The sequence below is a fragment of the Capronia coronata genome (genome assembly GCF_000585585.1).
Source record: "Capronia coronata CBS 617.96 chromosome Unknown acBCG-supercont1.2, whole genome shotgun sequence".
Taxonomy (NCBI): domain Eukaryota; kingdom Fungi; phylum Ascomycota; class Eurotiomycetes; order Chaetothyriales; family Herpotrichiellaceae; genus Capronia; species Capronia coronata.
Window position 1 is genome coordinate 414,122 of NW_006912894.1, and position 17,201 is coordinate 431,322.

Consider the following 17,201-nt stretch of genomic DNA (forward strand, 5'->3'; position numbering starts at 1 on the left):
AAACTATGTAGCCATTAGCCATTGACGGGAACAAATGCGGTGGTTCTTTGACGTGCCTCCTTTTTTCTCTCCGCCAGATGGAGTCCCAAAGCCCCTTTCGAACGCAACTGGCGCCAAGTGGCCGCATCTTCAACTTCGACTTCAAGTTCGACACGTTGTTCCTTTGACTGCGCATTCTGCCATCTTTCACCCCCCGGATTCTTTCTCATAAGAATCTTGTGAAGACCATCTGGTCAGGGGAACAACGTCTTTTTCTTCCATTCTCTTCTTATCTTCCATGACAACGGCTTTGTTTAATTCTTGATCGACGCCTGGCGACCCTGCTCGCGCTCGGCCTCCAAGGACCCTCATTACTTCGGCTACACTGGCCTTGACAGTACGGCCACTTCACCTGCTTCTCCTTCTTCCTTTCGACGGACTCTCTTTACCCTGGGCTACTTCTCTTCGCCATCATGGCCAATACAAACGGTGGCTATACTACCGGAGCGGGCGGCAACGAAACAGAAGTGCGCCGAAGAAATGTCACCAACTACGACACAGCCAACGGACAGGCTGTCTACAAGGTGGAAGCAGAGGACACGAAAAAACTCCAAAAGGTGGGCATGGAACATTGTGCATACGCTCATGGTCTAACCCCAACGTAGCCGCAGACCGGTTTACTTCAGTTCCTCGATGAGTGGGAGTTTGTGATCGCCCCGATCATCTTCACAGCCTTTGCCCTGTTCACGAGGCTGTGGAGGATAGGGCTCTCTCCAATCGTCACATGGGACGAAGCACAGTAAGACACCGCATTTCCGTCTGCTCTGGGATTCGAAGGCTTACTCGCTCGCTCCAGTTTCGGCAAGTTTGGTTCCCACTACCTCAAACGAGAATTCTACTTCGACGTCCACCCCCCATTGGGAAAGATGCTAGTTGGCCTGTCAGGGTACCTGGCCGGCTACAATGGCTCGTTCGAGTTCAAGTCTGGCGAGACATATCCTGAGGAGGTGGACTACACGTTCATGCGGGTGTTCAACGCCATGTTCGGCGTTGTCACTGTTCCCCTGGCCTACTATACTGCCAGAGAATTGAACTTCAGACGTCCTGCCGTGTGGCTGGTCACTCTGATGGTGTTGTGCGAAAACTCCTACGCCACGATCTCACGATTTATTCTGCTCGACTCAATGTTACTCTGCTTCACTTTCACCACTGTCCTTTGCTGGGCCCGATTCCATCGACTACAACACAAGAGCTTCTCCATTGAGTGGTTCTTCTGGCTTTTCTTGACCGGTCTCAGCATCGGATGCGTCTGCAGTGTGAAGTGGGTGGGCTTGTTCGCGACGGCCTTGGTTGGTCTTTACACCGCGGAAGATTTGTGGAACAAGTTTGGTGATGTAAAGATGCCCAAGGTCGAATTGGCCGCCCACCTGGTCGCACGAGTGGTTGGTCTAATCATCATTCCAATGCTTGTGTACATGTTCTCTTTCTACCTTCATTTCCTGATTCTGGAGAACTCCGGCCCTGGCGACGCTCAGATGTCCTCGCTCTTTCAAGCAAATCTTCGTGGCACAGAGGTGGGTAAGGATTCACCATTGGAAATCGCCCTCGGCTCTAGAGTCACCATCAAAAACATGGGCTACGGTGGCGGCCTGCTTCACTCTCATATCCAGACATACCCTGAGGGGAGTGGGCAACAGCAAGTCACCTGCTACCACCACAAGGATGCCAACAATGACTGGTTCTTCTGGCCCAACCGAACCCAATCCGAGTTCGACCCAGAAGGACCCTTGAGCTTTGTCTCGGACAAGCAAGTCATCCGGCTCATCCATGCCCAAACCGGCAGAAACCTACACTCGCATGCAGTGGCAGCGCCGATGACCAAGGCGGATTGGGAAGTGTCTTGCTATGGCAACATCACCGTTGGGGACGAGAAAGATCATTGGCAGGTTGAGGTCGTCAGTGATGCCGCCTCTTCTGACCGATCCCGGATTCGTACCTTGACCACGGCGTTCCGGCTCAAGCACACCGAGTTGGGCTGCTATCTTCGAGCCGGGACTGTCAATCTTCCTCAATGGGGTTTCAAGCAGATTGAGGTGACGTGCACCAAAAACAACCATCCGCGGGATGTGTACACCCATTGGAACGTGGAATCTCACGTCAACGACCGACGTAAGTGGAAAGCGATATTTTGATTCTGGCCGAGCTAACATGTCTGGGCAGTCCCTCCTGCTGAGGCAAAGAGTTACCGGTCACCCTTCTTGAAAGATTTCATTCATCTTAATGTCGCCATGATGACGTCCAACAATGCTCTCGTCCCTGATCCCGACAAACAAGATGATTTGGCATCCCAGTTTTGGCAATGGCCCATCCTACATGTGGGACTACGAATGTGTTCTTGGGACGATAACATCACGAAGTACTTCTTACTCGGAAACCCCATCGTCTACTGGGGATCGACAGCCTCTTTGGGCGTTGCAGGCCTCATTGTGTTATGGTATGTGATCCGATGGCAAAGAGGATACAAGGAGTTGAGCCAGGGCGACATCGACCAAATCCACTATTCGGGAATATATCCCGTCATTGGCTGGTTCTTCCACTACTTGCCTTTCGTCATGATGGGGCGTGTCACATACGTCCACCATTACTACCCGGCACTCTACTTCGCCATCCTAGCAGCAGGATTCTGCCTCGATTGGACCACCCAGCGGCTGAACAAGAAGGCACGATGGGGTGTCTATCTTGCGCTGTATGCTGTGGTCATTGGATTGTTTGTCTTGTTCAGTCCGATCGTGTTCGGCATGCAAGGGAGCAACCGCAATTACGCCTATCTCCGATGGTTTGACCGATGGAGGTTGAGCGACGCCCGTATGGGCGAAAAGTGAATCTTGGGTCACCAAGCAAATGACAAGTGATGGCTTTTTCGGGCGGCAGACAAGGAATCATAGGGGACGGAAATGCCGGCGTGAAGAAAAGATCATCTCTAGGCTTTTTGTAAAACAAACTTAATGGCTTTCTATGGCTTCCCAAGGTAGTCAGTCAGTATCACAGGGAATCATGGGGTCATTGACGGCCTATTCCAAAAGAATTATAGCTATTTACACCTGTGTGTTTACCCAAAGTGAGAGAAATAACTAATCAGTCCTTTCGATACTGATATCGAGGAGTCGCAGTGGTTGAAGAGGCCGACGAGGCTGTACGTCTTTCGGCCCAGCCGCCCAGAAGTCCGGAGAGGCTAGGCATGTTGCGGCCTAGCGCTCGGAGACAAGCGAACCAATAGATCTCCGATATCCCCCCTGTCTTAGTCAGCTCCCGACTTCTCATAGCCACTGATTGGTCTATTCTCCTCATTGGTCGATCCGAGGTTGGTGGGTGCTTGAACCCCTCCGAGTCCGAGTCTGAGTCCGCCTTGGAGTTCAGCGCGGCGCGCCCTTCAAGTTTAGACTCATTTTCTTGGTGCAATTCCCGAATCTCACAAACTACATTGTACAGTCACTCTCCCAACTCCACCCCTCTAGACGCTGGCCGTGGTTCGCAAACTCACTGCCCTGACCTTGATCCTCGCCAGCATGCCTATATAGCCCGACCGCCGTCGTCGCCCTCGCAGACCGCATCCTAATCCATCCCTCCTCCGCTTCTCTGAGCCTCCGGGGCTATAGCAATATGGATTCTCGTGGCGCTTTCACTGCCGATACCTCGACCCCGGACTATCCTGATGACTCGCACTACGAGACTGGGGCGGATGGCAGGATCGAGATGGCCCAGGAAGAGATAGACGCGATCATCCGGAACAAGAGAAAAGTGCGAGATCCAAAGGCTTGCTACGCTTGCCATCGTCGAAAAGTCAAATGTGACCGTAATCTGCCGTGCGATTCGTGCGTGAAACGAGACCACCCAGAGTTGTGTTCATACGAACGGCCGACGAAAAAGCGTCGCATCGCTCTGACAAGCACCGTGAACCATACGGATGGCGTGGTTCAAGACAATCACGATCCTCTGCTACAAAGCGGCCAATATGTCACTGTGCCACGCGAACAATGGGAGCGTATGAATCGGGAATTACAGCGTCTGCATGGTCCAACAAAAACAGAGTCAACCTCTCCTGGCGTTATGCAACCAGACATGGACGATGCCAACCTGCCCGGAACACATAGTCGATCGGACGACACCGACAGAGAAGGGATCCATGCGCCCAGTAACCAGATGGGCATGATGCATTTGGGCTCGAGGTCCGTCCTTGCCTACATGATGGCTCTGGGACGAAGTCAAACCACTCAAGATACGGCACGGTCACTATTGGAGGAAAACATTCTTCCCAAGCTGGGCCTGGATAATGAGAGCGCCACATATCCATTTGTTGATCTGTGGAGTACCGCTTCTAGCATGCAGGATGTCAGCGGTCTGTGTAAGGCGATTCCTGATGATGAACTTTGTAAAGAGTGAGTATTTTTCGTTGAGACGGGCAGGTTAGCTTTACTAACTCCACACAGGTTCTTCGTGGCTTACCGAGACATTGCTTATACTATGTATCCGGTGGTGCCCGATAAGGCGGGCTTCGAAGAAACTCTGAACTTCATGCTCTCAAATCGAGTGCGAGCCTTGCGCGACAACCTTGAACTCGATCCAAACAAGCCATACGGCGTCTCCTTACCCTGGCTGTCTCTGGTATTTGCGGTATTCGCGTCCGGGTCTCAGTCATCGGACAGACCAGCAAAAGAGAGGGAGCTCACATCGCAAGTTTATGGCAAGTTCAATTGCGGGTTGAGAAAAGCACCGTCTAACTCGGCTTAGTATGTTGTTCGTATCAAGCACTTCGAATGTCCAACTTCCTCACGCATCCCTGCCTGGAGACCATCGAAGCATCCTTGATTATCGGAAATGTCCTGTCATATAACATGAATCCCGGAGTGGCCTACATCTTCCTCGGCATGACGCTTCGTATGGCATTCTCGATCGGCTTGCAAATCAATTCGCACAATTTCCCAGATGCAGAAAAATGGACACGCCATCGGATCTGGTGGGCACTGGCGTGGCAGGACTCACATTTTGCCGTCAGTTACGATCGGCCGACCTCGAGCGTTTTGTGCATGCCAGACATCCCCTATGCAAAGTTCAGCACTCCAGGAGATCGAAGTTATGCAGAGACCATGTTTGGCATCATTCGATTGACTCAGGAAATTGTGCGAGAACGTCTCCTCCATCCTCGCTCGTACATGACGTGGGAGAGGATTCGCAAATATACCCAGGAGATTTCCGACATTTGTTCGCAGGGTGCCGTGCATCTTCGGGAGGCTAGCCAATGTCATACAATGCCTCAGCATCTCGAACGTCTGGCTCTGAGGATTCACTGTGCGTACCTCACGAGCGAGTTGTGTCGGCCAGCTATGAAGGAACCGCCTCCGTCGACGGCAGAAGGTGCCAACTCGTCCAACTTGACCCCGACCCAGTCTCCGCCAGGGGGCCGTCGGAAGACACCCCACCATTCGGGACAATCGCCTGGTTCGGCTCCCCTTGATCCAACCACTCGAGCACAATTTCGACGGCAGTGTGTTGACAATCTGGAAGCGACCGTTGCGTCATATGTCGAATTACACAAGACCAACCGGTTCGCTTCACGGTCGTGGATCGTTCTGCAACGTGCAATCTCTGCCGCCTTTCTGCTAGGTACTCTACCGGAAACAGGACATGATTCGACCAGATTATCGCTCCTGCGTGATCTTGAGCAAGTCATTGCCGAACGGATATCGGAGGATGTTGCTTTCGATATTCCAACACAGGAAGGCACCGCGCAACCAGCTGTTTCAGGAGCCGAGTCACCTCTCGCTGATCCACCAAACTGGGCTCGGAGTATGGCGAAGTCGTTGAACGCGCTGGGGAAATTGAATGCCGCGCTCGCAGGACCGAAACCGCCGCCGAACCCTCAAGGCTCCGCCGCATATGTATCCACCATGAACGGCCAGACCGGTCCGATAAATGGAAGTGGAAGTGGAAGTGCGTTTACGGGAGTGCAAACAATGGCCGCCGCCGCACCCGCGGCTACCACCACAACGACAACAGCAAGTCCTACGCAAGGACAGGGACAGGGACAAGGACAAGGCAGTTCACGGTCTCAGTATCCCACCTTGACAAGCCTGAAACAGGAACCATTCTCGCCAGCTCTAGGCACGAGTGCGATCCTGAGCGCTGGTGCCGGAATGGGTCCAATCACCCCTGACAGCACCGCGTCCTCGAGTGATTGGAATTACGGCAACATGCACGAAAGAGCGGCGGAGTATATTCAGGCGCCGCTGTGGGGGGACAGCAACCTGAACGGATTTGCAGGCTAGGGGTGTGTCTGCGTGTAGGCATACTCATGTCTCATGAGCCATGATAACGTGTTGCGACCAAAGAGCGAGTCATCATCATTGACTATACCTGGAGAGAGGTTCCAGCCTGAAATACGCATGTCTCGATGTCGAAGAGGACGGGGATGCAGTCCGACCCGAAGAGAAAAACGATCCTGGGATGATACTCTCTTCCCTCGGACCTAGGACAGGAGAGCCTTTCGCGTGTCCTGCCCTCCCTGCTCTACGGGCCATCTACGATGATGACTGACTTACTGACTCACGGTCTTTTCCATTGCGAGCAGCTGAAGGCAATGGCACTGGTTGTGGGTATGGTCATGGATATATACGGTGTGTGTCTTCCTTGACGGTATTTAATTTGTACAGCAAGCGCATCAAAGCCATAAATAATAAATCATGATGTACACGAAAAGGAGTTGGGCTTTCTTGAGTACTTAGCTAGATACCTGCATGACATGTCATGGCGCGGACGCTCTCCCGGCATATAACATGATATCAAATACGGGTCCAAGATATCGAAGTATGGGTGCTTACCTAGAATCCCAAGTTCTTTTTTTAAGCGTACATACATACATACTACTGCGTAACTTCGAGCGAGGGTGGACCTGACCGGCACTGACAAAGAGCTCTAGCAGTGGAGCGCGGGGATACGCGACGTACGATATGATATGATATAGATATGTAGATATCTATCTATCCATCCATCCATCCATATCTGTGATTTTGTGATATCGATCAGCTACATTCATCATCAAGATCAATTCCCCCTCCCTTGGTCTTGAGGATCATCCATGATATACGCGCAAGTACGCTTCTCAAAGTACCTATATATCTATATATATACACGGCTGAGAGCTGTTAAAAGCGGCCTGTCTCTACCCCGTCGTCATCTGCCACTACCTCAGGCATACTTTCTTTTTGCTCAGGCATACAGGGCACACGCCAACTCGGTGTCCTTCTCTTCTCTTGTCTTGTCTTGCCTTGTCTGTCCTTTTCGCAACTTTGGGCTCTGAGGAGTGGAGTGACCTGCTCCCGCGTCGAAGAAGAACAGGAAGGGAAGAGGAAGAAAGACAGAAACTGTTGACAGATAAATATATCTGAAGCAAGCAGAACAGCTGTACATCTTTATTCAGTTCAGCATTCAGATTCAAGCCGAAGAAGAAAGTGTCTCTGTTCGGAGGTCAAAGTTGGAATAGAATATCCAATCAACTCAGTACTCGAGTCATACAAGTCCAACGGTCTCTCGGTCTAATTTCTATCGATATCCTTGACGACCGACAACCAACAACACAATCACAATGGGCGACGCCAGTTCTCCCACGGCAGCTATGGGTATGGCCACTGCTACCACTACCACTACCCGTCACGGCCCGGCTGATCTCCCCTCATCCAACCCAACAGCATCATTCTGGCAGACCTCCCATCCAAACCGGATAGCAGAATACCGATCCACACAGACCTTACCGGCGAAAGCGGACGTGGTGGTCATCGGAACAGGCATTTCAGGCACATTCGCCGTCGACGAGCTTCTCCAACCTCAATCCCAGCCAGGGGCGAATGTAGAGGGAGTCAAAGGACAACTTCGCCCGCATGGAGAATCGGGGCCTAACCAGACCAACAACGAGAAGGACGAGAACCAGGACCATACCGAGATCTTGGTCCTCGAAGCCCGCACGACTTGTTCTGCAGCGACAGGTCGGAACGGCGGACACTTACAGCCGGTGATCCACGCCGAAACAAACGACATTGTCGATTTCGAACTACGCAATTTCCGCCATATCGAGGACCTGGTCCACGCGAACAAGATCCCGTGCGACTTCCGTTTGGTGAAGGGATGTATTGGGTTCTGGAATAAACGGTATTTCGAAGAAGCCAAAGCAGCTCTTGGGATGAATGTTGCGAATGAATACGGTAACGCAACACCATCCGGAGCTGGAAGCAAGGACATGAACGGAAACTTTACTTATGAAGCTGATATTGCTGCTGAAGCTGGTACTGATACTGCCGCCGCCGCCGCACCTTCACAAACCAGCCCGACAGCAGTAACAGTAACAGTATCAGCACCACCATCACCACTTCCAGCTGCAATCACCACTCCCAATCATCGCTCGCTAGTGCGTGTCGTGGAGGATCCGGAAGAAATCAAGCGTCTCGGTCTGCAGGCCGGGGCGGTCGGCGCTATTGTCCAGGACGTCGCGGCGTCTCTGAGCCCCTATAAGCTCATCATATGGATGTGGGAGCGCATGCTGGGTCAATTCGATGTCGGAAGACTGGATCTGCAGACTTGTACGACTGTTATGGGAATTGAGCAGAGGAAGAAGAAGAAGACGGAAAAGAAGAATCCTCCTGTATCTGCATCTGTATCTCCATCTCCAACAGGAGCACCATCGACTACGGATACAGCAACAGAAACAACTACGTCTGCTCCTGCCCCTGCCCCTGGTCCTGCACCTAAAGATGAACACGCAGAAGCTGAAAGTGACGACGACGAGGAAGAAGATGATGACGACGATGATGACTATCCCTGGCTCATCCACACCCCACGTGGCTCTATCGCGGCTCGTCGCATCATCGTCGCCACCAACGGATATACATCGCACCTCCTGCCGCAATTCAGCGCCCTGATCTCCCCCGTGCAAGCCCAGATGTCGGCATTGGTGCCACCCCCAGGATCGCCGTTCGCGGCGCACAGCTTGATTCCTATGAGTTACGGGTTCACGGGGGTCGGGAACCAGGATCGTGTCATGACGGATTACCTTGTCCAGAACCCTCACTTGGGTGGTGATGATTGTCATGGCAATGGCAATGGCAATGGCGCTAGTCCTACTTCTACTTCTACGTCTACTTCCACTTCTGTGGTTGGTCGTGGTGGCCATCTCATGTTCGGCGGCGGAAGAAATCTAGCTCACGGTAACGGCGTGGGCGTCAGTGATGATTCCTACGTCGAGCCTGGCGTGGAGTTGTATTTGCGCAGTTTACCTGACCGTTTGAACTTGTATGGTGATGGCAAGGAAGATGAGATCGGGAATGAGGATGAGAGTGAGGCTATTCGGACGGACAACAGCAACAGCAACAACAGCAGCAACAGCAGCAGGACCCTCGATGGACACAACACTACAGACAGTACTGATACTATCAACGCCAACAACAACGACAATCCTTCCTCTCCTCCTTCTTCTTCTGGACTTCTCGACATCGCAGCATCTTGGACCGGTATCATCGGATCCAGCGCCGACGGACATCCCTGGGTCGGACCAGTTCCACCCACAACTACACTTCGTTCCGCATCGACTCTGCAATCCGGAGACAGGTCTCCACGGAGTCGAGGATTGTCGTTGTTGTCGTCGGAATCAAACTCAACATCTGCCACGAACCCTTCACCTGGACAATCCACCGGCCTGTTCCTCTGCGCAGGATACAGCGGTCACGGAATGACCAATGCCGGCGGCTGTGGACGATATGTGGCCGGATTGGTGAAAGCGAGTTTACAACAGAGCACAGTAGGAAAGGGTGACCACTTTGCGAATGAGACGACGACAAATTGGACCGTTCCCTCGAAATATATGCTTACGGAGGAGAGGATGGCTAAGGCTGGGATACTGCTGGGCAAGATGGGAGCCGAGTAGCTAGATAGATAGATAGATAGATAGGTACAAGGTACAAGGTACATTACCTTCTTGCTCACGTATCAATCATCTATGACTCGATCGATACCCAAGACGAGTTATTTACCTACCTATGTAGCTACCATTTACAGTCCACCCCTCGCGACGCTTATTCATACTTTTATATTCGAGTCTGTTGAGTCGGGTTGGTTCAGGACACCAAGTCCGACACCCGATTTAGTACGCACCGAGATTGTATCACACCGAAAGTTGGCCATCGCGTTAAGTCGTCAAGTATACATCTATCGAGCCTCGGATGTGTGACGTACGTAGTATCAAGAAGCAGATGCTTCCCAGTTGCTAGTAACGCGAGAGGAGAACATGAGACTGAATGCCCTTACTGAAGCTGGAGAACTCAAAGTCTATAAAGGTGCTGACCAAAATATCCTGTGTAGCCCTGGAGGCCGCTCGTAAAAAGACAATGCTTACAACCCTATATATGCGAACACCACTACAACGAATCATATGTTGGACACATTGTACGCTTGACAGGCCCCAGACTTCAGATTGATCAGCTAAAGTACCAAGGTACGCTTCTAGAGCTACTCTTCACACTGATACAGAACCCTCTACGACCTGATCCCACCACGTCGCCAATCTCAATATCAGTGTCCATCAAGGCGATCACACCTAGTCCTAACGTACAATGCCGGATCCCATCTGACCCCCGCTTCCGTCTATCAGTACTGTACAATATCACATTGGGAGTCTCGTCAAGGCATGACTGATCGGTAGTCAGTCACTCAATCAACACCCATTTCTTGTCAACCTCCTTCACTCCCTTCCTCTCGGCAATCGTCTCCAAGGTATGTTTGATGGCGTCTTTGGAACATTTGGGAAATTGCTTCTTGAGAACCTCAACCATGCCGGCCTTCGTCAAACTGCTGCCAGATATAGCATTCTTAAACGCAGGAAGAAGGTCCGCTGGTACCATTTTGGGTATCTTTCCAGCTGCTGCACTGTTCGTGGCAGACTTTGAGATTGAAAAGTTGTTTTCTCCTGGGCTTTGGGTGGAGACGAAACCCAGCAGATTCGACGCCGAAGCCGAAACAGAGGTGGCACTGTTCCCGTCAACCGCCACAAGAGGAGGTCGTGGGGTTTGCATGGCAGCAATTGCGGTCGATGGTTGTATCTTGTCTGCACGTTTCTTCGGACTTGTCTTGCCGATGTCTGACCAATGTGTCGTGGAATAGGGGTCGATGGGAAACGTGGTCGAATCGTGCAGCACATCCATTCGATAGATGGTCAAGTCGAAACCATTTTCAGGTTGGCAGTCTTCTCCATCCCAACACAATCCACTAGACTTGGGCTCCATATCACCGACAAGAGCCTGTCGCTTGAGGACTTCTCCTTCATCGTCAAGAAAGTCATCCATATCTTCGTCAGCATCCTCATCTTCAGATTTCTCATCCTCATCCATAAGATCGTCGTCTCCTTCTTCGGGTTCCTGCCATTCCGCCTCACTGTCATAATCATAATTGGTGTCCGGAAGACCTCGGTGAGATGGATTGCGGGCAATTTTGCGTGCGGAACGGGGTGATACAACCCTGGTGTAAGTGCCTTGATATGCTGGTCGGACATCTTCGCGGAAAAAGAAATATTTGTACGGTACCCCAGCAAGATCATCTAGCTGTTGGGCCAGGTCAACCACATCATCGGCCAATGCATTCATTTCCTCCACAATCGTCTTGACTGGTTTGATCCGTCTCATCCGCCGACGCTTCTGAAATCGAAAGTTGATCTTTTCAGGAGTGATTGGCTGGTTCAATTCCAGTTGCCGATCGTCAAATGGATTAGTATGGGAGCGGAAACGGTTGAACGGTGCCAGTTCCATATGTTCATTGACGAAGAACGGCAAGATCCAGTTGCTGAAATCCGGATTCGTTGTCTTGGATGGTTTGGCGTCTACCAGACTCGGTCCCATATCGATTGATACAATGGATGATCTCCTTGATGTGCCGACAGAAGCGTCATCCGAGCTGGCAGGTGGTGTTGAAGCAGCGGCTGGTCGGCCGAAAAAGGCACCAATGCGCAATTGTGCCTGAAATGGTCAGCACCCGAAGTGGCCACAACATGACCATACATACCTTTTCCTTCTTGAGTGCTTCTTGGGCTCTCCGTTCCTTTTCTGCTTCCTTTTCCTGCTTCAGGGCATCCTTTTGTTTCTGTTTTTCTTCTCGTGCCCTTCGAGCGGCTTCCTTTTCTTCGTCCTTTCGTCTCTTCTCTTCGTCCTTCTTGGCCTTGGCCTCTGCCTTGACTTTCTCCTTTTCGGCTTTCTGCCTCTCCTTTTCGTCCTTGTCCTCCCGTTTCACAGCTTCAGCAGCCTCTCGCTCGGCAAAAGTCAGCTTCCTCTTCTTGGTCTCAGTGGCCATGTCGGATGGAGAAGGACTGAAGGCTGGCGTGGAGCCAATGTCAGTCAAAGCAGTACTGGCTCTGCTCAAGGCGGGCGATCCAGAACGAGAGTGAGTGACGGGTATTCCACTACTTCGCGTTTCCTCAGGAGGCGTGATAGTATGGAGTGTATGGTCGACTATCTCGCCGTCATAGTTTCGTTTCTTCGAGGTAGGTGTGAGTTGTTGGGTTGGCAAGGCAGGTACACCTTGATGGGCGGGTTGAACTGCAGCTTCCATGATTGCCAGATAGAAATGAGAACAGCGGTCGGAACAAGGATGATTCTACAGATTCCCTGACACCTAGTCAGAGTCGTGGCAGATTCTTGTCATCCAAGAAGTCAAGTTGTCGTCGCGATGTTCAGCGTGGTGGGTTAATGGGGGTAAGGAAGGAAGGCACTGAAGTGACGCGCGACGCGTTGAGATTAGAACGCGCAGCCTTGGCGCATTCACGTGATAAGGCTGAACCTTGAAAGCGGCAAGGCTGCCACCCCTGGCATTCATTGCCTTCAATGTCGTAGGCAGTGATGGTGAATTCTGACAATGACTGGTTGTTGTCAGCTGAGCAGCGGATACTTTAGTCACAAGAATACTTGTTGACAATGACGGCCACTTTGTGCCCAGATATTGTAATATCAGTATATGATGATGGCCCGCTTAAATGTACAACGTCCCGCGCTCGGGAGTCCGCAAATACTCTGGTGATGCTATGGCAAGATACCTTCGTCGGTCGTCGCTCATCCTAGGGTCTAGATCATTGACAAATTCGTTGCGGAATCGACCATCGTCTGACTCTTCAATGACCTCGCCCAGCTTGACCTCAAGCTCGCGGAGCTTCCTGGCTCGGGCAATCCCACTCAGGGTGCTGCCCCCCTTAACAAAGTTGAAGAACTTGGAATCCCGCGTCAGAGATGAGGAGTAGCCCAAAACATCGGGAATCGTGGTCTGGGCGACACACCAGATGCTGAAAAGTGCTGTAATGAACATGACCGCAATGGAAGCCACATAAACCCCTAGCCACCGCCAGGAGCATAGGTAGACGAGACGACCTTCAGTATATAGCGCAGTGCTGTTGCGAGTATTCAGAGTAAATTGCATTGTGTTGGCCGACACTTGTCCAGCAAGGACCCACGTGTTGAGCAGCTGGCCGAGCCGTTGAGAGAATGCCTCTGCTGTCACATTGGAAAAGTCGGCATATTCACGATTGTTGCCGCTCAAGATAAAGGCGGCGCTGGTGTTCTGCAGGTAGTACTCAGTCAACGTCGAGTATCCCGAGCTGCGTGTCGGATCGGTTGCCATGATCCATTCGTGCATCAAGTAACGAAACGTGCTGGGAAAGCTCAGCGTGGTGACGGTGGATGGGGCATGTCGGTTGGGTGATTGTCGTTGTCCTCCGACCGAACACACTGGAAGTGAGGAATCTGTCACCGATATACAGGTGACGTTAGATTCGACGTATACCTGGTTGATCTTGCATCGAGACACCCATGGACCTCTAGTCTGAAAGAGAAACGTCGCCTGCGGAAGGTTGGCATCACTAGCATTGACCAGAAGCTCCGGGTAGCCGTAATAGTAGACCCTGTCGTCCACAAACTCGTTCATCGCCACTTGCCATGATGGGTAGATTGCGTTGTCATCGGGACTGGTGGTGTTGGGACCCAAGAAGGTTCCATTACTAGAGGTCACATTGAAACCAATGTCAATTAGTGATTCAATCTCGGGTTTGTCGCAATCCAAATTCATATATGTTGTTTCCAGGGCGAAACTGGAGTTGCGATCCGTCAGCGACGCAACCGGAATCCCAACGAGTGACGAATAAGCACCTTCGGTCAGGTGGTCTCGTGAAAGAGTAGTCCATCCGTTATTGTCTTTGCTTGCATCATATGTCAGCCATGGTATTCGGACGTTGCCCCACAGATCCGTTGTCCCGTTTTTCATGGTGGCCGGTCCCAGAACGGAACTGATATACATTGGTTTCAGTGCCGTCAAGAGGGAATCCACGCCAGAAACCGAATCAAACACTTGGTTGGTAATCGTGTCGACGTAGCTTACGCTTCCAGTCTCTGTCGTGTACGTCGTGCCTGTGTGAATGAGGCGAAGGGAGGCCTGAGAACCCAACGGGGAAAATGTCCAGGTACACAACAGAACCAAGGCCGTGAGGTTGAAGGCTCGAAACGAGATTTGAGTCGTCACGGCGCTGAAAACAGTTCGGCTTTGCATGACCTGCTCCAACAACCCGAGGCTCACACCTCGCTGCAGTCTCCATGTAGCAAAGTGTCTTAATGTTGAGCCCAAGACGGCGGCGAACAAGATGGTGAACAGAGTTGATACCTAAAGTTGTCAACACTTTGTCGGTCACCAAGGATAAGATGTTTCATACCGTGCTAGTGGCCTGCTTGACGAAGTCCGTCCTCGACTCCGTGACTTCCTCATGGTGCATTTTGGCCATGGCCACAGCCAGCCATATGAATGGAACCGACACGAGCACCGCAAACGTACACACCACAATCTCCGTCACCAAGTCTATGCCATACTTGTCAATCCTTCCCCTACCAAGATTGATAGACGAGACATTTTGGTCGTCTTGGGTGTGGAGCCCGGCATTGTCATACTCATCTTGCCGCGTCAGGATCGGCTTGTAGTTGGCAGAGGCAGATTTGCGATGATGCGACCCGATTGAGTTACTGCGCGGACGACTATGGAAGCGGCCATCTATCGCATAGGGACCAGGGCGATATGGGCTTGACAATTCGATGAAATTGGGTCCAGACATATGCAAGTCGAATCCGGCTGAAGGATAGCCCCTCCGACTTTATGCTGCCTCGATCGCGAAGTGCCAAAGGATTTGCTGAATTGTCTCTGAGTGCTTTACCGTTCTCACTCATCGAAGTCTTGAGTAACATCTGATGAGCTGCGTTGATACCCGGGAGATGTTAGTCTGTCGTACCGACTACCGACTACCGATCGTTGATATAGGATGCTGTTCGGCACCGGACCAGACTTGCTGATTTTGACTGCGACGGAGGATCCATCTGAACACCAAGGTTTGCTGGTCTGGTACATCTCCACCACTGCGTGCGAGGCGAGGCGGCTGTTTCAGAATATCATTGGCGCCTTACCAGCGTTGCCATGCCACTTGGTGCTGCGCCGGCTGTTGAACTAACGGCAGCTTAACAGCACAGCCCCGAGGTGGGAGGCCTTGAAGGGTACCTAGGTAGTAAGCGTTTCCTGTCAACCAGACAAAGAGATCTTGAAGTCACCATGTACTTCGATGTGTCGGGCTGGCTCATCCTGGCTGTGCGGACCAACAGCTGCGCAGCTACGAGGCCTGGCCAAACCTCCAGCGGGGTCAATGCATAGCTTCAGATTTGTCGGTGCTTAAGAAACTCGGTCTGAGTATCTGTCCAATTTCATAGGGCTTCTCTATACGAATATACCCCGAAAATATACCCCGAGAATATACTCCAAACAATTATTGTCGGGGAAAGATTGGAAATCGGATCTTTATGTCGTATCAGAAAGCTCAATTCCCCAGACGGCCATGGCCATGTCATAAAACTGCCTCTCAAGCATCAAAGCAGATGGAGTAATAAAAGGCCTTAGGAAAAGATCAGTCCTCAATGTTGATGCGGTCTACTTGTCTTTATCACACACCGCACTGCAGGACACAATCGTTTCTTCCAGCGGCAACCCCATTCCCATTATCCACTGATCCAGGCTGCGGACATGGTTTCCGCCATGCTTGCTGACCGCGCAACTGTACTCAGCATTCATGTATGACTCTGGACCACCCCTACGGCGCACGCTCTACGCGCTTCCCAATGGTGTTTAATCACAACCTCGCGTATCCTTCTGTACTTGAAAAATTACATCGTCCCATAGCCTTGAAATCCACCATTCTGGACTCGGTCCGAATAGACCCCCGGCGCAGGACGACCTGTGAGTTGGCCATGTCTCGCGCGGTCTCGGCGGTCGAAATAGACGTATTCGAGATAAAACGCGTGGATGTGGCCCGGAATATAGCCCAGAAGAGTGAGGCAGATGTTGACGAAGAGGTCGAATCCGCAGCCGGCAACTAGGTAGACGCCGACCGGTGGTACTATGAAACAGACGCAGGGAAGTTAGCTTCTTGCGGTTCCTGATGTCGAGAGGGGCAGAGACTTGGCCAGTCTCATATGTTGAAGGCCCAAACTTACAGAGGATGGTGATGAGGACGATAAGAAGAGCTTGAGGGGCGTCCGACATGGTGGGTGCGATGCGATGTGATGCGTATCGATGCTTCGCTGCCAGTTGCCTGAGAGTGAGAGTGAGGGGTGTTTCTTGGAATCGGCTTCCTGAGGGATGAGAACGGGTTCTATCCGGTGCTGTTGGAAACAATTGTAGGTCGACTGTTTGAGATTTATGATGATACAGAGTAATAGGAAGAGTAAGCGAGAGGTAACTGATATCGCTGGAGTATAGAGTTCAAGTTGATAAAGAGCCGCTCTCCAGCCTCAAGTTCTTGTTTTGTGCCTGCGTTTCAAGTTCTGCCTCGCGGTGCCTGTCGGGCTGAAAGGGGGTGTGACGTCACCCGTTGGCAACCTGTGGCGCAGCTGTGGCAGTGCAGCTTTTCACTTCGCACAACTTGAAGGGCTGAAGACGACTTGAGGTGATGTTCATCACTCCTCCTCGCTCTACAGCCTCACTTCAGCCCGTTCCAAGAATCAGAAGACTCCTACGTCGATAAAGCGCCCAGCCTTACCTCGACCTACCTGACCCAGCGAGCCTCTCGACACAAAAGAAGAAGGTAGCACGGATTTGTCTGTACAGGGCACCAACAAATATTC

The 17,201-nt window shown here is 51.7% G+C and overlaps 7 protein-coding genes across 7 annotated transcripts; 4 read left to right on the forward strand and 3 right to left on the reverse strand.

The window, feature by feature from the left end:
• Positions 1 to 452: 452 nt before the first annotated feature.
• A1O1_01818 (dolichyl-phosphate-mannose-protein mannosyltransferase) lies at positions 453 to 2,861 on the forward strand (the record flags this gene model as incomplete). Its single annotated transcript, XM_007722730.1, has 4 exons — positions 453 to 596; positions 645 to 778; positions 836 to 2,148; positions 2,200 to 2,861. 4 exons carry the CDS (start codon positions 453 to 455, stop codon positions 2,859 to 2,861), a joined length of 2,253 nt encoding a protein of 750 aa, XP_007720920.1.
• A 778-nt stretch (positions 2,862 to 3,639) lies between these two features.
• Positions 3,640 to 4,767, forward strand: A1O1_01819 (uncharacterized protein; the record flags this gene model as incomplete). The annotated part of the gene is made up of 2 exons (XM_007722731.1): positions 3,640 to 4,415; positions 4,467 to 4,767. The coding sequence occupies 2 exons, from the start codon at positions 3,640 to 3,642 to the stop codon at positions 4,765 to 4,767; spliced, it is 1,077 nt and encodes a 358-aa protein (XP_007720921.1).
• A 26-nt stretch (positions 4,768 to 4,793) lies between these two features.
• On the forward strand, positions 4,794 to 6,302 carry A1O1_01820 (uncharacterized protein; the record flags this gene model as incomplete). The annotated part of the gene is made up of 1 exon (XM_007722732.1): positions 4,794 to 6,302. One exon carries the CDS (start codon positions 4,794 to 4,796, stop codon positions 6,300 to 6,302), a length of 1,509 nt encoding a protein of 502 aa, XP_007720922.1.
• A 1,316-nt stretch (positions 6,303 to 7,618) lies between these two features.
• On the forward strand, positions 7,619 to 9,946 carry A1O1_01821 (uncharacterized protein; the record flags this gene model as incomplete). The annotated part of the gene is made up of 1 exon (XM_007722733.1): positions 7,619 to 9,946. One exon carries the CDS (start codon positions 7,619 to 7,621, stop codon positions 9,944 to 9,946), a length of 2,328 nt encoding a protein of 775 aa, XP_007720923.1.
• A 778-nt stretch (positions 9,947 to 10,724) lies between these two features.
• Positions 10,725 to 12,615, reverse strand: A1O1_01822 (uncharacterized protein; the record flags this gene model as incomplete). The annotated part of the gene is made up of 2 exons (XM_007722734.1): positions 10,725 to 12,026; positions 12,073 to 12,615. The coding sequence occupies 2 exons, from the start codon at positions 12,613 to 12,615 to the stop codon at positions 10,725 to 10,727; spliced, it is 1,845 nt and encodes a 614-aa protein (XP_007720924.1).
• A 417-nt stretch (positions 12,616 to 13,032) lies between these two features.
• On the reverse strand, positions 13,033 to 15,148 carry A1O1_01823 (uncharacterized protein; the record flags this gene model as incomplete). Its single annotated transcript, XM_007722735.1, has 2 exons — positions 13,033 to 14,706; positions 14,756 to 15,148. 2 exons carry the CDS (start codon positions 15,146 to 15,148, stop codon positions 13,033 to 13,035), a joined length of 2,067 nt encoding a protein of 688 aa, XP_007720925.1.
• Positions 15,149 to 16,241: 1,093 nt separating this feature from the next.
• Positions 16,242 to 16,620, reverse strand: A1O1_01824 (uncharacterized protein; the record flags this gene model as incomplete). The annotated part of the gene is made up of 2 exons (XM_007722736.1): positions 16,242 to 16,474; positions 16,572 to 16,620. 2 exons carry the CDS (start codon positions 16,618 to 16,620, stop codon positions 16,242 to 16,244), a joined length of 282 nt encoding a protein of 93 aa, XP_007720926.1.
• Between the last annotated feature and the right edge of the window lie 581 nt (positions 16,621 to 17,201).